The sequence below is a fragment of the Pempheris klunzingeri genome, chromosome 15 (genome assembly GCF_042242105.1).
Source record: "Pempheris klunzingeri isolate RE-2024b chromosome 15, fPemKlu1.hap1, whole genome shotgun sequence".
Taxonomy (NCBI): Eukaryota; Metazoa; Chordata; class Actinopteri; order Acropomatiformes; family Pempheridae; genus Pempheris; species Pempheris klunzingeri.
Genome location: NC_092026.1, coordinates 3,829,299 through 3,850,006, shown reverse-complemented (window position 1 = coordinate 3,850,006; position 20,708 = coordinate 3,829,299). Strand labels below are relative to the sequence as shown.

The 20,708-nt window shown below is 43.8% G+C and overlaps 1 protein-coding gene across 1 annotated transcript; it reads right to left on the bottom strand.

Annotated features, from left to right (window-relative positions):
• Positions 1-229: 229 nt before the first annotated feature.
• Positions 230-18,912, bottom strand: LOC139214029 (SH3-containing GRB2-like protein 3-interacting protein 1). The gene is made up of 26 exons (XM_070844766.1): positions 18,788-18,912; positions 17,901-18,015; positions 14,885-15,236; positions 10,486-10,549; positions 10,045-10,093; positions 9,460-9,516; positions 9,070-9,130; positions 8,024-8,196; positions 7,842-7,853; positions 7,285-7,296; positions 6,835-6,859; positions 6,424-6,487; positions 6,218-6,282; positions 6,037-6,111; positions 5,857-5,925; positions 5,002-5,763; positions 3,710-3,831; positions 3,396-3,540; positions 3,194-3,250; positions 2,799-2,910; positions 2,415-2,570; positions 2,175-2,307; positions 1,892-2,094; positions 1,439-1,503; positions 1,149-1,313; positions 230-1,035 (listed from the first exon to the last, which is right to left on the bottom strand). The coding sequence occupies exons 3-26, from the start codon at positions 14,892-14,894 to the stop codon at positions 1,013-1,015; spliced, it is 2,679 nt and encodes an 892-aa protein (XP_070700867.1). The 5' UTR covers positions 14,895-15,236; positions 17,901-18,015; positions 18,788-18,912; the 3' UTR covers positions 230-1,012.
• Between the last annotated feature and the right edge of the window lie 1,796 nt (positions 18,913-20,708).

Genomic DNA, 20,708 nt, shown 5'->3' with positions numbered 1-20,708 from the left:
AGCTAAACAGGTCAGGATTAGGGTTAGGGTCATAATTTGCTGTGGGGTTTGTCACTACCAGCAACCTCCTTCACATAAAAGCAATGTTGTGATCAGTTATTTATATAAAACATGTTTTCCTGCTTGAATTAAAGTATTCTTTGCACGATGATAATACCTCTAGAAAATGTAATTTATGTGCTGGGAAACAATTCCAATCCCAAGTCCACATCATGCGATCCAGATTTTGGCACAAATATAATTCTATATAAAAAGCACCTTCAGATTAAGAGTGCTGATGTTAGTCCAGCGCTGCGGGTCATTTTGAACTGCGAACTGACCAGTCACCTTCAATCACAAGACTGATAGAAATGGGCTGTGACGTGTCAAAGGCTGTCTACGCAGAAACACCCATTCTGCTTAGACAACGATAAAGATCAGTCACACGTGGTGGGAAAAGAAATCTGATTTGAGGTGGCAGTGTAAATCAGATATTACCATGTAACCTAAAACTTACTGGAATACAACTGCAAAGCAACCCTATACTACACCCCCTTTTTTACATTATCCATTCTTTTCCACCTTGTTTAAGATTGTTTTAATATTATATAATCTATTCACATTATCTTTTACAGTGCATTTGCAAAGACAACCAGTTAGACAAAAGACACTGCAATGAATAAGGCTGGATCACCGTGTGAATCCACACTTATGTTAACAAGAACAAAGAATCAGGGTTTCCCTATATTTTACTCCATGTAAGCCCATAAGTGTTCCAAGTCCTCAAAACTAATGATTTGTATTTACTTGCATAAACTCAGCAGCAGTCAGTCTACTGAATATGATGTTATGAAGTCAAATATCGTCTGTGTGTGTGTGTGTGTGTGTGTGTGCTGTTATTCTGTTAAATCTCAACCATTAACTCTAATGGTTGCGAAAGATAAAGTTTCAAATGCACTAAACATGGGATGGATCCATAGTCTTCACAGTCAAAAGCCATTGATTCTTTTGGTTCCGTTCACAAACAGGTCCACTAGTTATCCGCCAAATATTTCCCTGTGAAGCAAAACGAAGCATGTCAGCAAACTGAGACGTTCAGTGTGTGTGTGTGTGTGTGTGTGTGTGTCAGTCGCTGAAAGGTCGCACACATCTCTGATACTCAAACTGACCTGCAGCAAATCTCTTCTTGATCAGCGATAGCCGGTAGCCAGTCCCAACCAGCTGGATGTCGCACCCCGACAGAGTGCTTCCCTCACTGGTGAACTGGACCGACAGCTGGGAGGGTTTACAGAGACCTTCTGACATCTGGAACCGGCCCAGAAGAGCCCCAACGCCTGTGGGACACAGATACAGTATTGATTTGTTTATGCATTTCTGAACTGAAATGATAAATTTAGATTTAAAAGAATAAAGAGTACAAACCAATTCAATAAATACTAAGAACATTACAAACACTTACCTCCATTGTCAGATCTATGGGAGAGGCTGGGTATTTTCCATTGTATTGTCTGCTGCTCTGGATTCCTACATGAGAAAATGATGGTACATGAAAGAGTTTGAGCTAGAGGAAATAAATTAACCCTACGTCAGCGTCTAAGCTCATACAGAGAAACTCAAAGTTTTCTATCCACAATACAGTTGCATGTTCTTCCTTGTGCTCACATTGAAGCTCAAAAACAGTACAAACTGCTCATACCTGTATACACAGACCACTGAGCCAGCAGATAAATGCAATTTCCACCACAAACTACTATGACTACAACTGGATAGCTGGTAAACAGTGCACCAACTTCAAATAATGCTATTAAATTTCCTGTTTCAATTCCCATTTTACAACAGAGTATCTGAATGTTCCATAATTTTGGAGGAGGGGTAGGAAATAGCATCAGTCCTAAATGTAAGGAGTCCTTACCAGGTGGCGGGGGGGATCATGGCCTGGACCTTGGCCATGCCTCCATCCACAGGAACTAGGAAATGAATGTTATGTAGTGGCACGGGTGCGGCCATGGCCTCGGTGTTGTATTTGTAGTCTATTCTAAGGTCTGTGTTGGTTGCGTCGCCTCGCCAACTCACCGCCAGGTTCAAAGGAGTGGACTGGATGCCCTCTGCTGACACCTGAGACACAGAAACACAAGACATATGGATGGACAGACACTAAAATCAGAGCAACACAGATGTATGGACATTTTTTATACCTGATATTTGATCATGTCCACGTTGTAATATGTCGCCTGAGGCTTCTGTTCAGCCACTTTTCTCAGGTGGCTCATCAGGTTTGGCATATTCACCCAGAACTCCCTGGTGTCTTCTCTGTCTGTCGTGGACTCACTGAGGGAGGAGAGGTACATATTCAATTGAGGCGATCACAACATGAAGTTGCTCCATGAGCCGTGCAGACACTAGATCATTAGATCAGACTTTAGCGCTGTTCTTACCAGCACAGCAGCTGTGGGTTGGGGAGGACCTGCTCCAGTCGGCTGTAGTTGCTGATGCTGAAGGTGAGCACGGGTTGTGTTGGGTGGCTGGCAAAATGCCTGGTTATGCCCGCAGGGAAGGACAGCACCATCTCCCCCGTGATCTTAACAACACATCTAGGACACAGGGTGACATCACGGCGAATGAAAACACACTCAGATTTCCCAACGCTGAAGTACAAAGTCGATTTGTAGCTGCCAGGAATGTATTCACATCATTAGTCAATAGAAAGAGACTCACAAGCTCTTCATCTTGCTACATGATGACATTAAACACAAACGCAACACATACGGGTCAGTGCACATGTAATGGTCTGTCTACAAAACAGGGAAATGTGTGCCTACTTGCTGGGGTCTGCGCCTTTGAAGTAGGCGTTGATGGTTTCTGTGAAGGCAGCTGCCACCGGCAGAGTGTCCTGGGGTCCCATGGTGAGCGGGCTGGGTCCTCTGGAGCATCCTGTGGAGCACACACAAGCAGCACCTTTATTACGATCTTCACTTTGGACTTTATCTGCCTCTCAAATGATCAGCTATGGTTGTGACCCATAAGCAAACAGGAAAAGCCAAAACTCAAAAATCCATCTATAAACCAGAGCCTAGGTGCGTGAGCAGGACATGGGATGGGAAGCAATTTTCTAGCTCAGTGAACATGAGCGTGGACAGGACAGCAGGTGAAAGGAGGGCGGCTGCTTTCAGTCCATGCACTAGTGGGACTACAGTAGCTTTCTGGCTCAACTCACCTTCAAAAGCTAAATAAAACCTGCCGTGGTCAAACCATACCAGAGGCTGCGAGGCCTCTGAGTGAGCAGAGACATGAGGAGAAGAGAGTCATGGAGAGGGAACAAGACTGTGAGGCAAGGACACGATGATGAGCGACAGACCACACAGACACAGACTGAGATGTGAGGCCAGAGAGGAACAGATGCCTTGCTGGCAGTGTACCTGACAGGTTAAGGTCCCGTCCTAAGGTGGGAGTGGACGCCGCACTCTGCAAGGTGATGGAAGAGATGGACGAAGAGCTCTCTGCCCGAGCCAGGGGGGCGAAGGGCGGGGGGCTGCCTGACACCGGCGGACTGAAGGGCCGAGACTGGAGACAGTACAGAACAACATGTGCTTTGATTGCAGTGAAGTAACAACACAACAGTGACAAAGTGATTTAATAATAACCACAATGTATTTCAGTATCAGACTAAAAGGTCACCAAAGGAGAGGAGGGCAAACAGAGTCAGAGAAAAGAAAAGGCGCTTCACATGTACCAGGTCTGTGATTGGTTTCCCAGGGGGCAGCTTTGGTCGCGAGGACGGCCGAGGAGGAGGAGGCGGAGGGACCGGACTGCCTCGAGACTGAGGCGTGGCAGGACGAGCTGGAGACGAGGGGCCTGCGGCAAATAGCAGCGTTTGTGGTTAGCACAGCCTTCAGATCGCAGTGGGACAGGCTTCCCTTCAACATCAGCCACAGCGTTCCTACTCATGTCACTTTCAGGGAGCCAGTGCTGCTGTGCTGTGTGCACTTCTGTCAGCTCAGCAAAACTCTCTTCGTCCGTCTGAAGAGCTGCGATTTTATTTTATCTTATCTTCTAAAATTCACCTCTAACTTCTAACTCTTTTCAGAAGCAAACAGAAATGAGAGCAGCTGTCTGTCTGAGGTGGAAGTGTCTGTGGCTTATCAATCCATCCATCAATCACCAACTCTATGTTTTTTTTCAGTATAATTGGAGTTTGGAGTCCTTATATCTAAGTTTGTGGAGGGACATCATACAGAGAACACTGAGGCTGCTACCTTACAATCACACCACAAGATGTCAGTAAGAAACCCATTTACCTCCAGTGAGAGCCTGAGACTAAGATGATTATTTATTCTAAGTCTGACAGACACAATTCAACATTACGTCATAAAATCATGGAAATTCTTTTAGGGCAGTGAACTACAAGGACCTTTACAAGCCTGTGAGGCTCTAACTAACAAAATAAATACATGAAGGTTCCCCTTAAAATGGAAAATAATATATTTTTTGATGTAACCAGAAACTCTCACAACAAGATTCAAGCAATTTGTACTGATGAAGCAATGATTCAGGCTAATAATGAAAGCACTTCCATTCTATTAGGAGTTTTATCATATTATACATTAGCACTTGTTACATGGCCTCATTATTTCTGGTAACTGTATTAATATAATGTTATTTTTCTAGTTGGATTCAGACTGAATTAAGTCAAAGCTATAATATGTTAGAATTTAACTGAAGGTCATTTTTGTCACTGTATCAGTCGCTACAAGCTTCTAAAAAAGTTAGTAAAACTGCTTTGAAGAAAGTTTCCTACATAATAAAGGAGTCAGCGAGTCAAAATGGTTCTTCTGGTCTTTGTTGTATTGACCTTTGTTGTTTATATTTACTGAAGGCTAACAGATCTGCATTTCAAGCACCTCAGTGGGACTTTCTGGTGGCACTGATCCTTACTTGTTCAAACAAATCAAGCTAAAGGCTCTACAGAGTTTAAATACACTGCAGTCACACTTTGTAAACATGCAGAGAGACCAGAGCACTGACCGCTGCCTGAGTGGGGTCCCGGGGAAGACATGATGGACCTGTAGGTGGTCGGAGGGAGAGGAGGGGGCGTGCCCCTGAAGCTCGGCGTCAGCTCTCTGGGTGAACCCACAAAGTCTGGGATGTCATCTCTCAGGTAGGCTCCCTCTGGAGTCCTCTTTCCCCCCACACCCCCCAGGACCAGGGGAGATATGACTCCTGTCCGAGGAGACCTCCGCTCTGCTGGCAGAGGGGGCACGGGGCTGATGGGGGCAGGGGACGGACAGTACTCTGCAAACTGCAGCACCTCCTCATCGATCGCCTCATCGTCGAGGCATAGGGGGGGAGAATTAGAAGGGGAGAAGTCGGGAGGCAGGGGAGGGGCCGGTTCATCCGGAGGAGGAGGTCCGAGCACGATGGAGGGGGGAGAGTCTGGTGGTGTGAAGGGAGGAGGAGACCCGGGGGAAAACAGCGGAGGCGAAGGCGGGGGCTCGTTTGGAGGCGGTCCTGGGGAGAGGCAGGGGGTGGAGGGGGTGGACGAGGGTGTGTCCGGGGGAGGAGAGTCCGGTGGCGGAGGGGGAGCGGGTTCATCAGGCGGAGGGGGTCTGTCCTCAGCGAAAGTAACCCATCTGGGAGACACCGTGTCCTCACTGGTGTGGGGGCTCTCCATGGGGCCGAAGACGTCGTCCAGGTCGGGGGCGGGGGAGCCTCGGTAGGAGGCGGGGGACAGCACGTTCAGGTAGATGGGGGCGGAGCTGCGAGCTGCCCGTCCGTTGGGTAGATCAGCTGCAAAGAATTGGAGGAAGCATTTAGATCAGAGCTGTCGTGGGACGTCCCTGTATGACTGATACACAGCGCTGCTTTTAAAACTACATTTACCAGCAGGGTCCGAAGGATAGCCGTAATGACTTCTTGACGGAATGTTTTTTGGAGGAAGAGGAGGAGGAGCTGCAACAAGGATGATGATGATGATGACGATGATGATTACAACATTTCAAATATGTCACAGATGTCACTCCCACAACAAAGACAAAGGGAGGTTTGTTCATGCCAGCTCACCGCCTGTCGGGAAACTTCTGCTCAGCGCCGATTCGGAGTGTGGCCTCGAGTCCCCCCACATCTCCGTGGGGACCACTGTGATTGGACAACGGAAGACACAATGAACGTCACCTCTATAAACTGCACCTGCTACATGAATCAGAATCAGTCTGTGTGATGTACTATTGACACGGGGACAGACCATCATATCTGGCATATTTGGTCTCTGAGGGCAGCCCAAAAAAGGCGGGAACGTTCTGCGACAGCCTGTCACTGCAAGAGGAGACGTGCAACTTTAAAAAAAACAGTGTCTGCTTCTTCAAATTCCTACTCCACCGTTATTGATGGCACATCTAGAACAAAAACGCACAGAGGGGCATTCAGTTCAGTGCTAAAAGAGTGACAGACCTTGGCGTCTCAGGGGCGGGGCTCGGTGTGGGGGTGGAGCGTCTGGGTCTGGCAATCTCTTCACCTGGACACATGACAAAAACTCAACTGTTGGCCTGCTTCACTTGTATCTGAATGAACTCAAATCACAAAAAGCTTTAGCTCCTCTCTCTCCTTTCAAAGTTTCACTTTGCCCAATTCTTTGGTTTATGACCAGTACATGCAAACCATGTGCACCTGCAGCTGTACTTGGTGTTTAGTGCTAATCAGCAAGATGTTTGCATGCTAACACGCCGAGCTAAGAAGGTAAACATGGTTTACAACGTTTGACCTGCTACGTATCAGCATGTTAGCATTTAGGTCAAAACACTGCAGTACACGAACAGACGCAGGATAGATACTAAAAAAGTATTTCCAAATAAGTGTACTTACAGGATAAGTTCCTTTTTATCAGCCCCTGCAAAAGATAGGATCCAGAGAAAAGATAATTTGAGCATATAGATAATATTTATAATAACATGCAATTCTTCTTTGGTTCTTTTCAATTTTAAAAAGATTAGGTGGAACTTGATACATGTTTTAACGTCTTTAATCATTTTCTAGACACAAATAAGACTTTAGTCATAGATAACTAATAAACTGCATTGCAAATACATAAACCTTTGTCACCACATTGTCATATGTTTCACTTGTTTAAAAGATAATTACATTCTTGAAACTAAATCCCGTTTGAGTTAGATGGATTATTCTCATTTTGCTGTACATCCTTCTACGTTTTTGCACTGCATCTTTTTAAAAAACAGGTCAGGCAGCAGAGATTAGAAAGCTGAGTTTCAGGTTGTCAGCTGGGGAAACAGCCAGCGGATGATGTAAGAAACTCACCGGGCTGCGTCTCTGAGACCAGCAAAAAGGAAGAGAGAACAGACCTGGGTCAGAGAGTGAGTGACAAATCAGTCAAATGGACACCAACTAAAAACTGCACACACCGCACCTCTTTACTTGCACCGCAAAGCCATAATAATGCAGCCATAACACCCTCAAGATTACGAGGACAAATACCAGCATCACCTACGACCGACACACACTGAACACTGTACACTGAATGCTGCAGGTCACCCGGCGTGTAAGCTCCACTGAGACCAAATCAATAGGTTTGCAGCTTTGTCTTGTGTTATGTTTACTGTGCATTATGTAACACACACGCTTTGCAAGACGGGTTCAAGTAAAGCTGTAGCTAAACAGAAAAAAGTCAACAAAAAAAGTGACGCTGTTTAAGGCCTAGAGACACTAACACAGAAACACTGCATGCGGAAAAATAAAAAGGGGTGAAGCTGTTACAGTAATTTATAAGTGAGCTACCATAAGCATTTCTAAGTGAACTCATGCCATGCAGTCCCTGTTTGTGGTGATACAGGTGAGAAAATGAATGACGGGCTTACCGGACTTCTCTTCTACAAGATGACATCGGATAAAGTGAGCAGAAAAGACAAACACAGAGAGGTTGTGAGACTGAGAGAATACAGTAGCTGTTACTTCAGTGTGTGTGTGTGTGTGTGTGTGGGTGATTTGTGCCCTTCAGTAATGTGTAGCAGAACAAGAAATGCCGATCGGCAGCGCTCACCAGAGATGGAGAGAGTGCCAGGCCTCCCACTGAGGCTTTTAGCTCGTCCATAGATGGAGGGACGCACTTGGCGCTGTCCGACACCAGCGGCTTGATCTTAATTTTGAACTTTTTCTTGCTGTCCTCGTCGTCCTCTGAGTCACTGGAGGAGAAAAACTGCTTTCCTTTGGAAGCTGGTGAACGCGTGTCAAGGACAAAGTAGAACAGAATACAATACCTCATTTCCATTTTTATATGTGTACTCCACTACATTTATCTGATACGTTTAGTGTCTAGTTACTGAATCTACTATTAAAATTTAAGCTTAAACTTTGTTAACCCCTGAGATAAAGTATATAAAGTAGTTTAAGTTAACTCCACCTTTGCCAGCTGCAACAGTGCATCGATATTTATAATCCTACAATATAATTATTCTGAAAAGGGCCATTCTGTATAATAGGTACTTTTACTTTTGGTACTTTAAGTGTGTTTTGAGTCAGAATTGAAATATGTGACTTTTACTTTTTACCAAGAATTTTTACTCGATGGTATTGGTAGTTAAGTACTTCAGATCCGAGCACTTCTTCCACCGCTGACTGCAGCAGAGGAGTGAGGTGTCCACTCTTTATCTCTGTCTCCTGTGTCCCAGTTAATAATATTACACCTGCTGTAATTGACACTCCTGCTCCGTCTCAGCTAAATCATCCCGCCCAGAGGAAGTCTCCATAGTACCAGCTCTCTATAAATCTGCTTCACACATACAGCTGCTGACACCTGAGGGAGCACAAATTTAAAATACCAGTGAACTGGGGGTCAGTTGTTAATGAGAACTGCGGTTCAATGACAACTGGAAAGACAATCTGAGTGTGATGTGGCTCTGTCCGGCTGCCTCTGCAGGGACATGCACATGTGATAAGGCAAGAGAGGGAGGGACTATTGATTTGGCCTATTTAATGCCATGAAGCACTCATCCAATGAGTCACTCAGCCAAACAGGTCAATAGTTTTTCAGGAGAAGAGTCCCAAGACTACTGCTGCCGCTGCTTCCGCCCTTCGCTAAAAGGATACCATCGCCGCCGTCGTCACCAGGCCGGAGGCTGAAGCCCTCCTCATCCACGTCAGGAGAGGCCTGGAAAAGAGAGAGGAGACGGGTGGCAGTCATTTCCAACCTATCATACGCTGTAACAGAGGCATCGCTCAACTCTTCCCTGTGAACAGCTCTGCATATAAATGTGTATAAATCAGATTTCACAGATGGCCTGCCTGAGACGGTCAGCTTCCTGGCTGAAGCTCCTGATGACTCACACAATATGTAGCTACCACTCGATTCGCAACGTCTTAAATCTAGCGTTAGATGACACTGATTGACACAGCACAGAACTAAAAGGAACATTTTACATTAATATGAGAAACATCAAAAAGGGGTACAAGTAAAACAAGCAGGCTGAGAATACTTACATATCTGTCCCAGTCGATCTCCCCATAGAAACCATTCGGTGCTCCGTTGGCCTTTTTCTGGCAACAAAAAGGAGCAAATGCAGGATAAAGTTAAGTTAGTATTAAAATGTCAGTGCTAATGATCAATATGTATAAATAAATCATGAACAAATACTTGAATTGTCATAAAAAAGTGTGGTTTATCACAATCTGGGCGTTAATTAAGTAGTTTTGGTCATTATTCCTACAGTGTTCCAGTGCAATGAGAGATTATTACAAAATATTTCAGATGGACCCAAATAAAGTGGTTTGGATAAACTGTTGGCTTGTTTACAACCTGTTGCTGTGTTGCCAGATCTCAGCAGTTACTGTGGCGAGTACAAAGTTATCATAAAGAAACAGAATCGAGGGTCAAAACTACAAAAACTGGGACCCAAAAGTTGTGATAAACAGGAATGATCCTTTAGAAAGAAGTAACAGCAGTGTTGTCACACACTGTGAACCTCACAATGTCCAAAGTGTCATTCAAAACTTTATGCCAACGACATGTGGATGATTTAGAAGAGAGAGAACAGAGAGCAAAGTTTCCGCTAAAAATGTACATACACTTCCTTTCTTCCCACTTCCACTTCCACTGTCTTTGTCAGGTGAACTCCTGTTTGAAGTAACAAAGAAGTTCAGTTCAACCGTTCCAAAATAATATGCTTTCTTTGACATTCACAAATATATCAAAATTAATCTAAATTCTCTTCACAAGCAGCAATACAAGAATTTCACCTAAATAAAAACGTCTAAAAACAGCAGAATAATGATGTAAATCATGAAATAATTCATCAGAGACTGAGTAAAAATGATTACACATCTGACCAAACATTCAATCCAAACTTTTAGTACTTTTGTTTAATCCTTAATTACATAGAGACACAACTCTACTGTAAGTGCCATAAAAGTATTCAGGTGTGATATGAATTTGATATGTGATATGAATTTTCAAGCTGTTTTCTGAGGTGGGTGGTTGTAAAACTGTGTTAACAGTGTGAGACTTACGTTGTGTCTGTATCCTTGTCTTTCTTTCGTAAGCCCAGGGCTTTCCTTGTTCGATTTTTCAGTCCTGGTGTGGAGAGGAAAAACATCATGAAGCATAAATGTCAAGTTCAGGAGCTTAATATAAAATCATCATTAATGTCTTATCATTAAAATACACTTAAAAGTAAATGACACAAAGTAACAGGCTCGAGGATGAACCTGTTCTGGTGGATGAACAGGAAATACAGTAACCCCTCATCATCATCATCATCATCAATGTTGATGTGAATGAATGTGTCGAGCATCCTGCCATCTGGAAGCAGCTTCCATATAATATGAAGCGGCGCAGATGCAATCCCCCTCAGTGTCCCATCGCCGACTATATAAAACTGTATAAAACAGGAAGAAAACACGAGCAAAGGTCGATCAATGTGTGCACTTCATTAGCGAGATTCAAGGGAGAGTGGGGAGAGATCTACTACAGCAGCCAAACAGGATGCCAAGACCCCTGCAGCACTGACGGTTGGCTCGAATCAGAGAAAACCAACAAAAAGACACAGTTCAATGTGTGCAGCCCCAAAGGTTTCTGTATCAGTAAGTACTGCTGTGTGAAACTCTCGTGCAATGCTTCATCTGTGCTTTTATTTCTGGTTTGCAGCATCACTGGGTAAAAGTATGTGAGGCGGATCGACAAACGTCGGAAAAACTAGTGTCTGTGATGAGCAAATTCCAAACGAAGCAGCAGAAACATTTCACCCGTAACGACTTCTGAAACCATTTGTCGGCGGTTATGATGTTTGTTTCAAGTAAAAAAAATACAAATGCTAGTTGATTTTCTCCTTTTTATCTGATAATATATGTAGGATGAATGTGTGATTCCGGGCTCCATGGTGGATGTAAATAAAAATAAAAGATGCTGTAGTTGACAATGACAACAACTCCAGATGAGTTCAATGACACCATACAGTCTAGGAGTGCCCATTTGTATCCAACACATTTAGAACTATGCTAATAACTAAAAATCCAGCCTTGGAGCAGAGGCTGTCTCAACAGTGTGTCTTCATAAGATTATATAAGGTCAGTCTGTTTTTTTCCCCATTCAATATTCGTGTTTTTGGCGGCCTTTAACAAATATAATTATCAATAAGTCCTTGACCTTTGTGGGCTAAATGTCACCACTTGACGAAAGTGTAAATCTCACAAAGTAACTGTGCACTTTCTTCAATCAGAAAGGTTTATAATAATATTTATAAAAATATCTGTTAATTAATCTTATACTGCTCTTTTCTCTCAGTACTTCTGTTTTATATAGGACCTCTATTTTATTCTATATATTTATCGTGGCTTAACGTAATTTCGTACCTCCCCGTGTGTAAATGTGTGTTGGTATGACAAATAAAGTTCCTTGAATCCTTGAATCCTTACTTTGAAATATCTGTCTGGAAATATGGGCGGTAAAACCCAGGAACCTACGTCATGTTTTTTGTTCCGGACGATGGACAGTTTTTGTAATCTGTGTTTTAAACAGGAACACACTGTGTGCCCTAAACTGGCATTTTGCATTGTTGATAGCTCATTCATTCATGTACTGGTTGTTCTGTTTTAAAACTCTGCTGAAATCCTGATAATAGGCCAGATGAATAGTGTAAATGTGAAGGCACTGGTCTTGGGAGGAAGCTCTCTGGGCACTGGAGGACATGTCGGGGCCTGTGATGTATTAGTAGCTAGCTGGGCTGCTCAGTAGCACAGATTATTCCTGCATCATGGCTCTTCATCAGCGGAGACAGCTCAGAACAGAGAGCCTTCTGTCCAGTCCTAACCTGCACGCGTCTTCTGTGATAAACAGCAAAAATAGAGAACCAATCCTGATCGGATCAAGATCACAATCAGATTTTTAGTTCACGCTGTGCATCAGAGGAGGGCCGTTGCTTTTGTAACCCATTTACAGAGTTTGCCTGAGGAGCGGCCCACAACATTCATTAAACAGGGGCATCGTTGTAATTAATGATACTAGCCGTAAATAAAGATAACTTTGGGTCGTCTTCTTCATGCTAACAGAGACAGGATGTTTGGACACACAGGTATTTTTCAGTGTTGCACAATATGAAGCACGGTCACTCTTCACTAAATCAATATTTCCTCGTGTTTTCAGACAAAAGTAAAAAAAGAAAATGTTATTATTAATAAATAGTTATTCCCACAATCCTGCGTCCATTTCACTGTGGTATGAAAGTAACGTCCAAGTGTATCTGTGAGACGTGAGATCCAGACATGAAGCATCGACTTTTTAAATTCAAAACAAAAAGTTTACGCCTGCAAACTGGCTCCAAACCAAATGCTGGATTCCCGTAACAGCCTTGCACTGTGATGCTTTTCATGGCATCCAACTTACGCTCAAGGTCCACTTAGTTTTACTTCTTTCAGCTGCATCTGGTGGCCTTCATCGGTGGATGGAGTTTACTACCGAGCAAGCAAAACGAAGGCCGCCAGATACAACTGGAGAAGCTTTTTTCTGTCAAACTATTATTCCTAAGTACAACAACAAACCCTCCAGTTCATCTTTCTGACTGTTTGTCCTGTATTTTCAGCAGATGACTGAAACAAAATCAGCGAGAAGACCAGTGGGAACTAAAACAGACTAAAACTGTCAGTTATCCACGCGGGTTGTCAGTTGTGCAAAGGTGTGAAAAATAAAATCTACTTATGCAGGTTTTGTTTTTTTTTTACACACCTTCCTCTGCCAAAGCAACACTGCCTGCTTAACAACAGCATGCCTCAGTTGTCAGTGATAGAGATCTGGGTTGAAACAAAGAGGAAAGACATTAGCAACACAACCAGTGTTGGTACTAATCACTTCTTGATATACTTGGCTTGTGCTCCAGCCCCTACACTCCCACTGCTCTTGTGTGCCACCTGCACTTTATCTTCTGTGTTGTTGTTTAACCTTTATTCTATTTCTAATTTGTTTAAAACTGTGAAAGAAGTTTTAACATTGTGTTAGCATATACCAACTGAACCTCGTCTTTGGCAGGCGGCAAACAATTAAACTACACATTACCACCGCCTACTGATTAATACTATGAATGTAATTAATATTATACTGAAATACCACCATTTGCTATGGTGGCTAACTCCTCAGTCCTCCTTCTAATTGGCTTCACAGTGTGGTCAGATGATTAGTCCTTGTATTAACGCCTTGTGCCATGCTCTGGTAAATGGCCAGCGTTAGTGTAAAGTATCTGTGATTTGTAGTTGCGGGGCTGAAACATTCAAAACCCCGGGTACAGACCTTGGAGTCAATGTCAAGCCTCGGTCGATACATCTGGCAATCAGGTATAAACTTACAGTTCAAAAGGAGGTCATTTGGACAAATTTAAGCAAAGACTAGGAAGCTCATTTCAAAACGAGAGAGATAATTCTCGTCGTTTGAAGATTATAATCCATGTCCCTGAGATACAGCAGTTAATTATTTTGTCACAGAGATGAGAAACTCACAGCAAGACGGTTGTCATCGCTGCACATGTGCTGCAGCCATGTTTGAGCCCAAATAACATGCACTGAAGGTCTTTAACTACACCCGACAGCCCATACTGTGTAATTAGCAACGCATGTGTGGCTAACAAAGGCTATGATAAGCATGTGACAGCATCTGTGTTGTTGTGTAGCTCGTGAAGTGAGTACAATATCATGGCAGGCTGACTGCAGGCCCTTTGCTAATAATAGCCAACTTCCATTACCACGCTGGCATTAATGGATGGTAAAGGCCCAGCATCTGTCATGCAGGGTTGGAGCTATGATTTAGCTCCTCCATCATAGTTTATAATGTAGTTTACACCATTCCACCACTGTTAACTTTGGTACAGCATCCTTTACCTTTACTTGACCTTATGGTTTAAGCACTGCTTGTCCTACTGGGGTGATTATAATGTCATGCACTGGTAGGAGCAGCAGCACAGGGATGAATGAGTGCAGCTTCCTGGACTGCTCAGATCTCTCCTCCAATATGCCCTCATGTGGCATGTGTATGCACAACACACTCACACAACAGGACATCAGCAAGTGCAGAACTACACTGCTGCTCGCTTCAGCTCGTCCTTTACAGACCCACAGCTCACACACACACACTTCTGCTTTCATTTCACATGCATTTTGCTTCCATCTGTGACAAACAGCATCTCACACACACACACACACACACACACACACACACACACACACACACACACTCACAACGGACACATTGTCACACTGGTTGTGCATGTAAGTCAGCCCAGCTCAAAGGTCTTTATGGTACGACAGATCACATCACTGGATTCACTGGCTTTAATGGCCCAGCAGGACACAAGAGGGCGGGAGGAGGACGCAGGGGGGGAAATGTGGATAATAAAGGAGGAGCAGGAAGAGTGCTCAAATAATTTACCTTGCATCATGTTTGCTGATTCTCATCCTATGTTGTCCTCCGGTGCGCAGGCGGACAGAAACGGAGAAATCCAGCCGGTCAGAGGATGCCTGGGCAGGGCATAGCTAATTCTGCACGGCTCCCCAGCGAAGCACGATGTTGATTCCCTCCACCCCCAAGGGCCCAACTCCCAGACACCCGCACAGGGAGGTGGGGTGGGGGGAGAGCTGAGAGGCAGCAGTAGGAGGACACAGTGAGAGGAGACACCCGAGGAATATGCAGCTAATCGGGGGATGGGGGTCCTCTCTGTGTGCACGTTAGGCCCAGGACGCTGGAGCAGCACCGACACACGCCATCTCTGAGAGGGGGGATGCTGAGGAAAGGCAAAGGAGGAAAAAAAAAAAAAGCTGAGCGGTACAGAGAGAGAGAGAGAGAGGCAGAGAGAGGCGGAGAAGGACTGGGAGAGAGAGAGGGGAGGAGGGAGGGAGTGGGAGGCTTGCTGATGTCACATCTGCACTAAACCAATCCCTGCAACCATGGTCACATGGCTGCTGTCCCCTGATGCCTAAGCACCTCTCAGCTCGCCTGAAGCAGACACATTACAGCCAACTGCATACATATTACACAAGGTCTCACATTTTTTAATGCTCTATTTGGCAAAATATCTTTTACAATTTAAATCAGAGTTTGTCACAAAAAAACAAAAAAAACAAACAGGAATTGTGGAATTCCCTAGATTTTGTGTTTGTTGGTGCACATTTTTGTGTGATCATTAAAAATGCGATTCAATGTCTATTTATATTTTTAGGGCACTTGAGCTTTACAGGACAGCGAGGAGCAAAGATAAAATACGGGAATCCAGAAAAGTGGGACGAATGGGGTGAAGGGATGCTTCATTCAGCCGCAGATATGCAGACAAACACAGGACAGCAAGAAGCCAACAGGGAGTCACCTTAGGTCCTTTGTTGAAATCATGAATAGACTTAAAAGAAGAACTCTAATAGAGGAGGGAAGAGGATTTCAGGATTTTGTCCTTGAATAAGCGACAGATAAAAAAGGACCTCAGGTTTCTTGGGGAAAGGAGTTCAGCAATATATATGTATACTGTATGCTGGGACAAGACCATGCAGCGCTTTTTGTTCAAATATTCTGCAGCTGAAGGGAGAATATAACAGGAGTGATGATGTTTTCTGATCTAGCGGTTTAGCTGTAGTCCTCTGAACAGTCCACAGAAACAGAACAGAAACTCACTTGTTTGGACGTGACAGCAAAAACATCCTCATTTTGGAGCTAAGTTGAGTCAGGTTTAACACATCTAAATGCAAATGTGTTCATAAGGAGGACGAGGTGTCCAGGTTTTAAAGGTATCCTCTGGAGTTTTTAGTTCTTGTGCACTCACACGAGGATGCAGCCGACGCCATGAGAGCGGTTTCACACAGTTCCTCTGATCAACAGGTGGCTGTAACACACACAAGAGCAGCAGCAACACAGACTGAACAGACTGTGATCAGGTGTGAAAGGATGAGTGGTGAACGTACTATTTTCTGCCGATGCTAGTTTGGATTTGTGTTTTTCTCTCTGGTTTGAAAGGGGAAAGCGGTCATGTCATGCACTTGCACGGACCAATCGGGATTTAGAAACTGTTAAATCAAAATGTGAAGACATAATGAGATGGCACCTTCCCTGGAGAAGAAGCTTAGCTGGGTGTTTTAGTGTTAAGCTCTTAATAAAGAACAACGAGGGTGCTTATTTGGGAATGAACATTTGATGTTAGAGAGAAATCCTTTTTTCAGGAGGTTAAAGAGAGATTAAATACATGTCAACAACATAGTAACGGAAAGAGTCGTATTTTATTTAATGTATAATAATATTCAACAATCGGGGCAAATAAATGGAACAGGGGACTGGACCGACCGTTGTAGGGTAGTCTGCAGGATATGGAAGATGAGGATGAGCGAAGATTCCCCTGTGGGGACTTGGTGGGAGTGTTGTATTGGATAAACCGGTCCAAAGCAGAACCGAAAAGGGACACTTGTGCTTGAGCTGATGGATCGGAATAATGTGGTCTGCACTGTCAAAAGCTGCGTTTAGATCTAAGAACAAGAGGATGCCAAGAGAAGACCATTTGTGGAGGATGGGTTTTGTTCTGAGGGAGAGACACTTGAACAAAACTGCTTTCTCTAACAAAAGAGGAATATATCGACAGCACGCAACTGCAACTTACAAGATTGTTTCTATTGTTGAGAAATGTGTCACAGTGGAGGACGTCAGAGCGTCTACCACCGCAGAGTAGACGCTGTCAGCTAGAATCATAACAGGAGCTCTGTGGGAGGAGGAGGGGGGCTCACATTGTAGCCTGGAAGGAGAGCGTGGCAAAGGACAGTGTATTCCTAGTATTGTCGGGCCAGTGTTAACGCTTCGGTAGAAAAACTGAGAGGCTTTAGTGAAAGAGATGCCATGATTCTTCAGCTGCGTATTGGACTATTGGAGCAGAGTGACTCACCCGCACTGATAGGGAAAGGACAGATGGGGAAAGGCAGTTAGAGGATACTACTGTGTGTGTGTGTGTGTGTGTGTGTGTGTGTGTGTGTGCTGGGGAGTAGAGAGGTTTTGCACCGTGGAGGTCATGTAATTTTAAAAGGCGAACATGCAAAAAAAAAAAAAAAAAACCTGATGCAAATTGTAACCACACACATGGTGCATTTTCTTTCCCCCTGCTGTCTCCATCCTCCCATGTTAAGAGACTATTGTGTGTCAGTGAGGTGGGTGAGATGTCAGAGAGTGTAATCATACACGGACACACAAACTCTGTAACAGGCTATACTGTTTCTTTAATGTACGGTAAGTGTAAGTTTCAGCGCCCTTCAGACAACCCAGTTAAATATGTTCCAAACGCAGAAATCATACCTATATTTGGAGAACCGGAAACAGAAGCCAACACCTTTCTCTGATGTCAGCACAAGTTTGGTTTACTATTTCCACTACTGAGGTTTATTTGTAGCTGTTGTTAGCCTGGAGTCACTGTTAATGAGCTTACCTTGCCTGGTGTAACAGATCACGGGCCGCTCCCGTGTGCTTTCCTTAACCAGCACCTTACATAAGATGCCATCCTGGGGTCAGAGGTCACGGCAACTGGGATTAGCAGAGAAGAGCTGGAGAGCCAAACACAAGGACGGAGAGCTGTGAGCTGACGGACAAACAACTGTTTGGTAATGCACCAAATTAAATACAAAAAAAAAAAAACATCAATACATGATAAATATTTCTGAGAATAAAACAGTAAAAAGCCTTTTAAATTAGGTAAAAAAAAGTCTGACTAAGTCCTAACGTAAGTCTTCCCGGCTGATTACGCTACAGGGAACTCTTACTCATATAAATCACATTCATATGGATTACATTCAGTGCAATAATTAAACCTATGCATGATATCATGGCCGTCACTGCAGGAAACAGTGACAGGAGTGTTGTGCACTGTGAAGTCTTTCACTCTGTGTGGCTCAATACTGCCACCCACTGAATGAAGCTACCGAAAGCTCTTATGGGTTCGATTTTTCCAGCAGTCACTCCAAGTGGTCGAAGTTTGCACCGTGATGTTGAAGAAGTGGAGAGTTAATTTGGTTCATTTCACATAATTTAAATTACAATGATTACAAAATTCAAGCAAAATCAGGGAAGATCTGTTTAATCTAAAGGCACTTGGTCCAGGATCCACATGCATACACACTACCTTCTGGCTTCAATGCAGTTCTAGCAGACACCCTGAGTTCAGCACACTTTGCTGCCACACCTGGTTGTAACTTCCCACTAAACAGGTCGGTGCTTAGCTAGAACCATAACAGTGTATGCTCACTGTCACATGTGCAGCACATCTTTAAGACCAGTTAAGCACATATGCACACACACACATTAACATGAGCACACAACCTCCTGCCTCTGTGGTGTCGTTCTCTGCAGCAGAGGCCGTTTGTGTCCTTGTGGTCCACGTGCGATGATTGTTGTCCAGAGCAGCACGACTCCTCCTGGGCTGACGGAGTGACAGCATCACTGTGGGTCATGTTGGTGCTGTCGCCCATGGTGAGCTGATGTAACCTTGCCGCTGCTCTGCCTCCTGCCCAGAGCTTTTCCACCAGAGGATGGCAGGCTTGGTCAGCCATGACGGACGATGGTTAATTACTCACCAGCTCTAAATCCACTTGCATGATTTCTAGAGGGAAAGAGAAATATAAACTCATTAAAAAGTCCAGAGAAGCATTTTACTTTAATATAACTACAGTTATATATTAGCTTTTGAATACCTTGATTGGATCTCTCTCTGAATATCATTGTGTTTGGGAAGTTATTTTACTGTTTGAGTCATCAGTCACATACATTACTCATATCAGTGTTATCATGTTCACTGTCTCACTCCTCTATGTCACTAAAACCACTCTGGTTCCAGCAGGATATTTTCATGTGCTTTACTCTGAACTCTAAAATCAGTTATCATGTGTGACAAGCTCAACAGCTTTAAATGGGAAATACATCAATATCACTCTTGTAAATCTCATAAATCCTTAAGTATCACAGGGCTGGCTGTGCTGGGCATTAAGTTACTGAATTTAAAGCATTTACAGAACATGTTCAGTATCATTTTAAAACATTGGAAACTGTTTATGTCGAACATTTTGATAGTAAAGGGAAGAATCTGAGGTCTCTGCCCTTCCACCCTGTTACATTATCATAACATGAGACAAAGCAAATTGTTTTATATAACCATCGTGAACAACATGACAGCTTTGAGGCTCTAGTAAAAAAAGATAGTTTGTGTGTCTGCTTCACTACCTTTGGAGGTGTGAGCCGAAAGCCCGATTTAAAGCCCCAGATGTGTCAGCAAAGCATTTTTTCTGCTCCTGCAAAGACAGCCGAAGCCTCCCTGAACTCTCTGTGCACCTCCCAGCAGGAGGATCAGACGAGGGAAGTCTGATACGCCGCTGTTAAAGCGTTTAATATTAGCAGCTGCTTTGTGAACACGTCGAGAAAGTAACAAGGCCACACTGAGAAGAGAAACGCATGCAGAAATGAAGAGAATCCTTTCACTTTCACAGAAGCATCCAAGGTGACAGATAGTTTCCAAAAGTATATATTATCAGAGCAAATGGGTCAATTGTGATTATCACTATGAATTAATATTGGCTGATTTACTGAGGACAGTTCAATGCTCGTTCACAACCTGCACAACATTTCTTTCAGGTGGTGCCTCCTCCACGGGCTTATGGAGATGCATTTGAAAACACCGATCACAGAGCAGCTGTTAATAAAAACTCTAAAACAATACATATTATGTAAACAGCTGAGAACGGAAAAGAAAGTTACACAACACATCGCTGAGGATCGGTGTCACATTTTGATCCAAGCCTCCCTCTGGGACACACGTCTTGACTCAATGAACACTGGAAATGGAGCTACGCAGACACACGGCACAATTCACACAGATCACAAACTAAAATTAGGCGTAGCTTTATTAAACTCAGACTGGTGGACGCTAATTTATGGAATGCACAAAGGGACAAAATAACAAACTTATATAAACTTAGTTTTCCTCATAAAAGAAATCTGTTTTGGGGAACAAAATCTCTCTGTGCTGAAAAATCTTCCCCTCCAGCACCTGTTTTTATGGAGCAGATAACAAAGAGACATTAAGTGTTTGTGGAAGCTGTGCTGTGGTGTCATAACCACGTCTCTTAAAGTCACAGACTCGTGGATGTCAGCTGAGCCCTTCTGCAACACAAAGACCTACTGAGCCCCCACGCCGATCCTGTGACTTTGACAAAAATAATCCAGAGGATACATCGATAGGCAGCAACAC